The 8416-nt window shown below is 62.7% G+C and overlaps 2 protein-coding genes across 2 annotated transcripts; both read right to left on the bottom strand.

Annotated features, from left to right (window-relative positions):
- Nucleotides 1–641: 641 nt before the first annotated feature.
- CHLNCDRAFT_141480 (hypothetical protein) lies at nucleotides 642–6070 on the bottom strand (the record flags this gene model as incomplete). Its single annotated transcript, XM_005843130.1, has 17 exons — nucleotides 642–657; nucleotides 911–1047; nucleotides 1283–1380; nucleotides 1497–1541; nucleotides 1719–1848; nucleotides 1951–2027; nucleotides 2229–2304; nucleotides 3567–3591; nucleotides 3755–3855; nucleotides 3978–4081; nucleotides 4228–4330; nucleotides 4554–4643; nucleotides 4755–4951; nucleotides 5121–5216; nucleotides 5360–5464; nucleotides 5602–5781; nucleotides 5956–6070. The coding sequence occupies 17 exons, from the start codon at nucleotides 6068–6070 to the stop codon at nucleotides 642–644; spliced, it is 1695 nt and encodes a 564-aa protein (XP_005843192.1).
- Nucleotides 6071–6483: 413 nt separating this feature from the next.
- On the bottom strand, nucleotides 6484–7872 carry CHLNCDRAFT_28362 (hypothetical protein; the record flags this gene model as incomplete). Its single annotated transcript, XM_005843129.1, has 7 exons — nucleotides 6484–6546; nucleotides 6714–6745; nucleotides 6861–6903; nucleotides 7097–7221; nucleotides 7373–7447; nucleotides 7630–7676; nucleotides 7811–7872. 7 exons carry the CDS (start codon nucleotides 7870–7872, stop codon nucleotides 6484–6486), a joined length of 447 nt encoding a protein of 148 aa, XP_005843191.1.
- Between the last annotated feature and the right edge of the window lie 544 nt (nucleotides 7873–8416).

The raw sequence follows: 8416 nt of genomic DNA, 5'->3' as shown, positions 1-8416 counted from the left end.
CTGGGAATCACCCGCTAGCTGCAGGCGCAGGGTGGCGTGGTCGAATCGATCTGTTGGGGGCTGCACCAGCAGCCTGTTCCCAGCCCGGCCCACCACCTCCCCGCTCAACAGGAAGTAGTCCACCAGGCTCTTCCCGGCATGTGCCAGGGAGTGGAACGTCCACTCCCCTTGCTGGTCACCATCTAGGCGCCCATTGGCGATAGCCAGGCCCGTGGCAGCGCAGAAACCCAGGAGCGCCCGCCCCTGGGGGTTTACCTCCCCGTCGCAGCTAGCGCGGGGGGGCAGCGCAACGCAGCGGTCTAGGAGAGTGCGCCCCTCCTCACTCTCCACCCAGTCTGGCAGGCTGGCGGTGCGGCCATTGAGGTCCCCCCCAATGCATACCGTGCCGCCAGCCGCCTGTGCAGCGAGGACATCCTGCTGCAATCTCCCATAAAATGCAGCCAGCTGCTCGCTGGTCCGCTGTGGCGGCAGGTACACACTCGCCACGTATCGCGGGGGGCCAGCCTCCCCCCGGATCTGAATCCAAGCCACTCCCTCCCAGCTGTGCCACTGCTGGACCCGACCCACCAGAGAGCTGCGGGCGTAGATGGCCACGCCGCCGCGTCCCCTGCCCGTCGAGCAGGGGGTCCCTGGTCGGTGGTTCACAAGCGAGTAGCCCTGCAGGCTGGGTGGGGTGGCGCCCGGCAAGTGGTGTGTCTCAGTGAACAGGAGCACATCACTTGGCGCAGCAGGCAGCAAGGCTGCTACCGCGGCTGTGTCATGGGCCAGGAAGCCGCGTGTGTTCAGCAATAGCACAGCGGCGCCCGGAACTCAGGATGAATCGAAGAAGCATGGTGTTGGTAAGGCTGTGCGCGTCCTGGTGACAAGTCAGTGCAATGTAAGGGGCTGACCCCTGAAGCGGACACAACACCTGGTGAGGATGAAGGGGCGAGTGCCCTTGATCAGGCGGATGGCGGCAGCCGTGACACGCGCCTCGGCCAGACCATACAAATTGTGAGCATCATACTCCAGAACGTCACCCGCGTGGCGCGCCAGCACTGACGAGGTCTGCGACGCAGGGAGGGCGGAGGAGACTGTGAGTGGAATGCCGGAACAGAGGGCCCAGGATATGTTCAACTCAGTTGCAGCGTTGGGAGCGTGGTTTGCAAGCATGGCCAGAAACACTGCGAGGCAGAGGTAAGCTGGCAAAGGTAAGATGGCAGCAATGCGGGCAGGCAGGCCTCGCCTTGAAGTTAAGCTCGGCCGCAGTCAGGCTGTTGGCAATCTTGTAGGGCGGGCTGACCAGCGCCAGGTCGGCATTGCTGAGCCCCGCGGTGAGGGAATCGTAGCACAGCAGCTGGCACTGGAACGGCGGGAAGCCGCGTTGGTTGGCCACCGCCTCTGCAGGGGCATGGTTAGTACGTCGATCGTCACAGGGCACGAACTGTGGGCGCAGTCAACCCCATTGGTGCTGGGCTGAGTAAGGGGGAGTGTGTGTGCAGTCTGCAAACGCCCACCAGCTGTGGGCATGTGGCAGACGTTGCCTGTGCAGAAGTTGGCAACTGCAGGCAGCACAGCAGGGCACGGGGTAAGGCTGTAAAGTGATAGAGTGCAATGCCAGCTGCCGGGCGGCGAGTGCACAACCATGTAGCGCGTGCCAGTGCAGTATGCTTGCTCACAACCCAGCAGGCAGCTGCCCTTCCACCCAACTGCAGCCACACCCCACACTGAATACTCACTCTCATTCATATCGATCCACAACCCGTCCCACTGAGCGTAGCCGTTGTAGATGTCAAGCTGGGCCAGCCAGTAAGCGTCTACGGCGGGATTGAACCCAAAATCTGGGAAGTGGCAGCCGCCAGGCCACACCTGCGGGGCGGGGAAAGGAGGGGCAGCTTTGGAAAGAAGAACGAGAAGCTTGCGAGCGCGGGGAAGTGATGCTGGCTGAGGAGCCAGATCAATTGGGCTCACCCAGCCGATGTAGGGATCTCCACGCTCATCCAGGATATACGCATTCTGCTGCAGGCCGTCCAGGTAGGGATCAAAACCTGGACAGAGCAGAGGAGCATGTGGCTCTGTGAGGGCCTGAACTGGCAAAGAACGGCATTGCAATGAATGCTGCACCAGAGCTGACGTCAGCAGCCCTGCTGCAACAGGACATGCAAGACGGCTTAAACGGCTGAAAATAACACAGCACTCCCTTGCTAGACCACGTGCCGTTGCACCTGCCTGCGACCAGAGCAGCTCACCTTCGTCGATCTTAATGCCGGGATCAAGGATTGGTACCCAGTGCTGGTCATTGGCGTGCAGGCGCGACACAAAGTTCTGCAGAAGCAGAGCCAAGGCACTCACGGTGGCATTGCAGTGCAGTGCAGTGCAGACAGACAGACAGACAGACAGACAGACAGACAGACAGACAGACAGACAGACAGACAGACAGACAGACAGACAGACAGACAGACAGACAGACAGACAGACAGACAGACAGACAGACAGACAGACAGACAGACAGACAGACAGACAGACAGACAGACAGACAGACAGACAGACAGACAGACAGACAGACAGACAGACAGACAGACAGACAGACAGACAGACAGACAGACAGACAGACAGACAGACAGACAGACAGACAGACAGACAGACAGACAGACAGACAGACAGACAGACAGACAGACAGACAGACAGACAGACAGACAGACAGACAGACAGACAGACAGACAGACAGACAGACAGACAGACAGACAGACAGACAGACAGACAACATTGAAAGGCAGTGCAAGTTTTACCTGAAACTCTGGGAGGGGATAGAACTCCGGCGAGAAGCTGCAGAGCAGGTTGACACAAGGAGACGATTAACCCGTGCGAGGATTGCGCGGGGGCACGAGCGGCTCTGCATCATGTGCTGGCTGGGCTGGCTCACAGGCTCGGCCACCGGCTGGCAAAGAGCACCCAAGGCAGACTCACCTGAATACGCGGTATTCGTCCACTACCGAAGCAGAAGGGAGGGGGCAGAGGCAGCTCAGCAAAAAGGCATGCTGACTGAAGAACCGGCAGCCCAACTGGACCACGAACGCAAGCATGCTGGCTGCCTCAAGAGCAGCAGCCATACCCCAGCAACGTGACTTAAACAGCGACCCTAAGCTGGCGCTCACTATGATCAATGTCCACCCAGATGGTCTCCAGAGGGATGCGGGCCTCGGAGTAGTTGCCCACAACACCCTCGTGTGGGCCGCGGCTAAGAAAGGCCTTCTTTGAAGGCGCTGGAGCTAGTGTCTAAACCCTCCGAGAGGGCACAGGTTCGATTCCTCCCATGTCGAAACTTTGTGAGGACAAACGCGGCATAGCTGACCGGCTCAGCGCCAATCCAAGCCAATTCCTTCGGGAACGCCTAATAGAATCGCCAAGGCTTCGGCACAGGCCTCCCCGGGACCCATTCACTACTAGTGGGGGGTACTGCACTTGGCGCGTCGGGCAGATCAAATAATGGTCTAAAGCTAGACGTTAAAACCGGGAAGTTAAGCTTGTGGAGGCTCTTCCCCACCTTTACCTTTACCTTTACCTTTACCTTTACCTTTACCCTCCACCTCCCAAACCGTCTTGTAGCCATACCTGCAGCACAGAGCGAAGCAGGCATGGCTCAGCACAGCGGAGCGCATATGGAGCCACGTCAAGGCTTCCAAGGAGGTTGGCAGCCTGGAAAGCAAGCAGGCAGAACAGACTTGCAGGCGCGCACGCAGACCGGATTGAGACTCAAGAGATGGCTCGCCTGCACTGGTGGAAGCCGAAGGCCCAGAAAGGCTGCATGACGGGGCGCCCCACCACGGCTGTCAGCTGGTCGATGACATCCAGTGGGGTGGGGCCCAGGAAGACAAACTGCTGGGGCGGGTTGGCAGGAACAGCCAGGCAGACACCAAGAGAGTTGAAAGCTGGATAGCAGCTAATGTCTGAATGTCCCTAAGGAACTTGCGACACAGACCCCACGCACACTTGCTCACCAGATCAATGGCACCGCCGATGGCTCGCCAGGTCAGCTTGTCGGGAGTGGCCGCCATCTCCATGCCGTTGCTGTTGAGCAGCAGGGCGCCCCAGGCAGTGCCGTCTGCGCCACAGGACAGGCATAGAGGCCAGAGGTATCAAAGCAAATGAGGGTTGGTGCAGCCAGCCGGGCCAGAAAGAAAGACATGTCTCAGGAGCTCACAGACAAGAACCACCTTTCATCGCCCCAGGCAGCAGTTCCAGCCGTACCTTGCTCCAGCACCAGCGCAAAGGGCCAGGAGGAGTACGTGTTGCGCATGGGCACCTGCGGGTTTTGGTCCCGGGCCCACCCAGCATAGGGGTAGCCGTTGCGCTGCAGGCGGGGGTGAAGGTGTGTGCAAAATGATGGTAAGGACAAGCAGGCAGGAGGGTGCTCCACGTGATCCACTCACGCCGCGCAGGCAAACTTTGCGGCCACGAAAGGCGACGCAGGAACCCTGTGCTGCCGGCTTTTGCCCTTTTTTTACAGCAGACGCCTGCGGCCAGGGACTGGCCCAGGAACTGGCGCCCTGCAGCTGCCTGCCCTGCGGCCTCACCGTCATGTAGGTGGTCTCCGAGGAGCGCTCGCCGCCGCCATAGATGTAGGAGGCGGCGTCCACGTGGGTAGACAGCTCCAGGTACTGATCCTGCAGTATACAACGTTGACGGGGTACAAGGTGGTACAGCAGCGACAGTTCCACAAGGATGGGATTTGGCAATGGGCCAGAGCAATCGTGCAGAAGCTGGCGACACCACACAGCACCAAGCGGCCAGCAAGTCGTTCCAGCGCTCGCCTTGAGGATGAGGCGCAGGCCGCTGGAGTTGAAGGTGGTGGCGAGGGGGGCCCCGCTCTGGCGGTCCACGCGAAGCACGGTGAACCCAAAGGGCGCATCCTCCACGTCCACCTCAAACTGGCGAGGGGCAGTGACCGGCTGGGTGCCGCCGCCGTCGCCACCTGCACGGCAAGCAAGGGAGCAAACGTCTTGGACACTTGCCCCGTCTTCAGACAGCGCCCCAGCTGTATCTGGACGCTGTCAGGTAAACAAGGGCACAGGAAGGGGGCTGGCGAGCAGCATGCAGCCTCCTCCCTGCAGACAGCCTCCTCCCAGCCAGCTGGAGCGCACCTGCCAGGAGGGAATCTGGGGCGAAGAACTCGGGCGGCACCTCCCACCGCGGTGGCGCGCTAGCGTTGAGTGGAATGATGCGGATGCGCAGCACGTCTGCATGGGGAGCGGAGCCGGCATGCATGTGAGTTGTCGCACCATGCCTGGGCCAGCGCAGCAGCGATGCACAGCCGCTGCCGCCAATCGGGGTGCTGGTGGCTGCATTCAAGGTTGGCCGGCGCTTGAAGGGTGGAGCGGACGGTGTGCCTTGCCTGGGGTGAACTCCTCCACGCTCAGCGCCGCCGTCTGGAAGTCGCCGCCCAGCTCAGGCTGCGTGCTCGTCATGTTAGTCAGCGTGGCATTGCCTGCACAGTCGGCATGAACCGCGCGGGGCAGGCGGGTAAAAGCTAGCCAGGCGGGGCACAGCACCAGCATGGCGCAGCAGGGCAGGCAGGAGGAGGCGGCTGGGTGAGTAGGCGGCGGGCAGCCGTCTCCCACGCACCCATGTCGCCTTCGGCCAGGCCGACAGACGGCTCCTGCAGCGCATACTCGCTGGCGCCGGTGTTGGGGTAGAAGCAGGAGGGCAGGAAGACGTCGGGCTGCCAGGGCTCGGTGTCCAGCGGCTGCACCGTCCAGCAGCAGTCCTGCTCCTCGCAGGTGCGCTGCGAGACGGCGATCGAGCCTGCGGGGCGGGGCGGCGGCGAGCGTGTTTGGGGGGGCGGCAGCCAGCACGGCAGCACAGCTGGGCCCAGGCGCCGTAGCATGCACTTGCTCCACATGTAGCAGACAGGCAAACTGGGTTGGGTTCTGCCAAGGTTACTCCAAGGGTTTGAGCGACCCTTGCCACCCAGCTCACCGCACTGCACTCTGGGGCCTAGCCTGTCGCAGGCATCGAGCGGGGGGGCAGCAGAGGTCAGGCACGCGGCCAGCAGCAGCGCCAGCGCTGGCGCAGGAAGCAGGGTGCGGGACATGGTTTTTCCAACCGATGCGAAACCGATGTGCATGCCTTGCCTCCCACAGGTTCAACGAGGCCTCAGAGAGAGAACAGCCCGGTCCAAGGCTGGTCCAAGGCCGCGCCCACGGCGCTGAGCCTGCTGGGCCAGCTGTCATCGTCCCGCCCGCCCGCAGTTTGCATTTCGGCCTCTGCCCTGCCGCTGTTGTATCTGGGACATGACCCTTACATTGTACCCACGCAAAGCAGGGTCAGCACGCTGACTGTACTGGTACAAAGCGCAGAACGCAGCAGAGAAGGATAGGCAACAGAGAATCAAATACTCAAGCAGGCTGAGGGCCCCCGGGGGACAAGGCAGCGCCACCAGATCTCTAGAGAGCCAGCAGGCAGCATCACTGCTGCAGGACATCTCACATGCCTCGCCCGCCCGCCTCACTTCTTGCCGGGGTTCTTCTTTAGCGTGACGCCCAGCACACGCGACATCTTGGACAGAATCTGCGGACAAGGGGAGCAGGGCAGGCGGTGCTCAGCATACAGCGGCGGCCACGCGTGAGCCAGTTCGCTGTGGCGGCAACAGCAACAGCAGCAACAGCAGGGCCCGGCAGCTCTGGTCAGCGGCAGACAACCCTGCCCGTGCTGCACCAACAGCCCCACGGCCCTACCTGTGGGTTGGGTATCGCCTTGCCGCTCTCGTCTGCAGCAGCAGCAACAATGCGCACGTGGTTTGCTGCGGCCTGCTGGGCTCTGCCATTCAGCTGGCTCCCAGCACACTTGAGCAAGTTTCCAGGAGCCAGCAAGCATTAACTCACATTCGTTGATCAGCTGCGGCTTCTCGTTGATCATCTGGGCCAGCTGCAGGGGGCAGGGGGGTGGAGAGGGGGAAACGGCGGCGGTCGGAGGCAGGTTGGACGGAGCGCAGCGGTACAGCAGCAGTACATAACGCCGTGCTCAAGTGAAAGGGAAGCGCCAGCAGAAGGGAAGCGGGGAACACAAGCACAACCAGCGGCGTAGGCTCCGGCCGGCCAGCAAATCCCCCGCCCACCACGCCTCCCCCCCCGCGTGCCTGTGCCTGCGTCAGCTTCTTGGCGAGCCGCGCCTGCTGGATCTGCTTCTTCAGCTCGCTGCTCACGCGGTCGTGCTCAAACGTCTCTGTGTCGTTCTCCAGCTTGGCTGCGGCAGCGGGAGGGCAGGCAGGCGGGCGCCGGGTGAGGCAGCCAGGTGAGCAGCGCACACAGCGCTCCGACCCGCGCGGCCCGGCACCAGCGCAGCAGCGGAAGCCAGCCGAAGAGCAGCCCATAGCACAGCGGCGGCATCAGCGCACCTGCGCTCTTGATGGGGCCGCGTGCAGCGCTGGCATTGCCGCCAGTCTGCTTTTTCACTGTGTCCACCTGTGCACCTGCGGGCAGGCAGCAGCAGGATGCGGCGGCGGCAGCAGCGGTGGGCATACGCACAGTGACGAGGGCGGCGACAGGCTGCAGGTGCATGCAGCAGCACTGCGCAGCAGAAAGGGAGCCAGGCAGGCTGACCCGACACCCAGAATGGGGGCAGAGGCAGACCCTCCCCACCGCGACAACGCACCCGCCCTGATTGCCGCATTGACGTTCGAGGGCTTCTGTGCGGCAGCGCTGCAGGGGCAGGCGGAGGAGCGGGGCTGGCAGGGGTGAGTGTGGCAGCTGACGGCGAGGTCGTGCCTCAAGGGGTCCCGCCGACCCGATGCCAGGCTGCTGGGCTCCCCACCCCGACGCGCTGGCATGCTCACGCGTTGGGTCGCTTCTTGCTCAGCACCACAGTGTCCCAGTCCTGGTTGCCGGAGAGGTTCATGTTTGCAAACTGCGGAAAGGGGGTGAAGGGGGTGCAGCACGCACGAGAGAGCGTGAGAGCGCAGGCCGGCAGCGGCTGGCGGAGGAACACAGTCAGGCAGCTGCATTTGCGATAAGCCTTGCACACCCGCGCCGTGCGGATGATCGCAGGGCGCGATAGGCAGCAGGGCAGAGCGCAGGAAGCAGCAAGGAGGGACACGCCCGCTCGTCGACCCGCCGCCTGCCGCTAGCTAGCCACTATAGTGGCGGCGGCAGCGGGATGGCGGACTTGACAGCGCGGCTGGGCAGCGCCGCAGGCGGGCCGCTCAGCAACGCAGCGCTGCCGCTGGCGTCGGCCAAGCTCGCATGTGTGGGCAGCAGACTCACCAGTCACTGATGCGCGGCGCTGACTGAAGGGTGGAGTAGGGCGGCGGCTGGAGGGCTGAGAGGACGGTGCAGCAAAGCAGGTGATTGGTGGCTGGAATGGGCCCCGTGAAGAGGGACCTCGGCGGCCTTGGAAAGACGGAGCGCTGCATGAGGAAGTGGGCTCTGTTTCGGCAATTGGT

The sequence above is a fragment of the Chlorella variabilis genome, assembly GCF_000147415.1.
Source record: "Chlorella variabilis unplaced genomic scaffold CHLNCscaffold_34, whole genome shotgun sequence".
Taxonomy (NCBI): domain Eukaryota; kingdom Viridiplantae; phylum Chlorophyta; class Trebouxiophyceae; order Chlorellales; family Chlorellaceae; genus Chlorella; species Chlorella variabilis.
The sequence above is the reverse complement of the archived record's forward strand: the minus strand, read 5'-3'. Positions and strand labels throughout refer to the sequence as shown.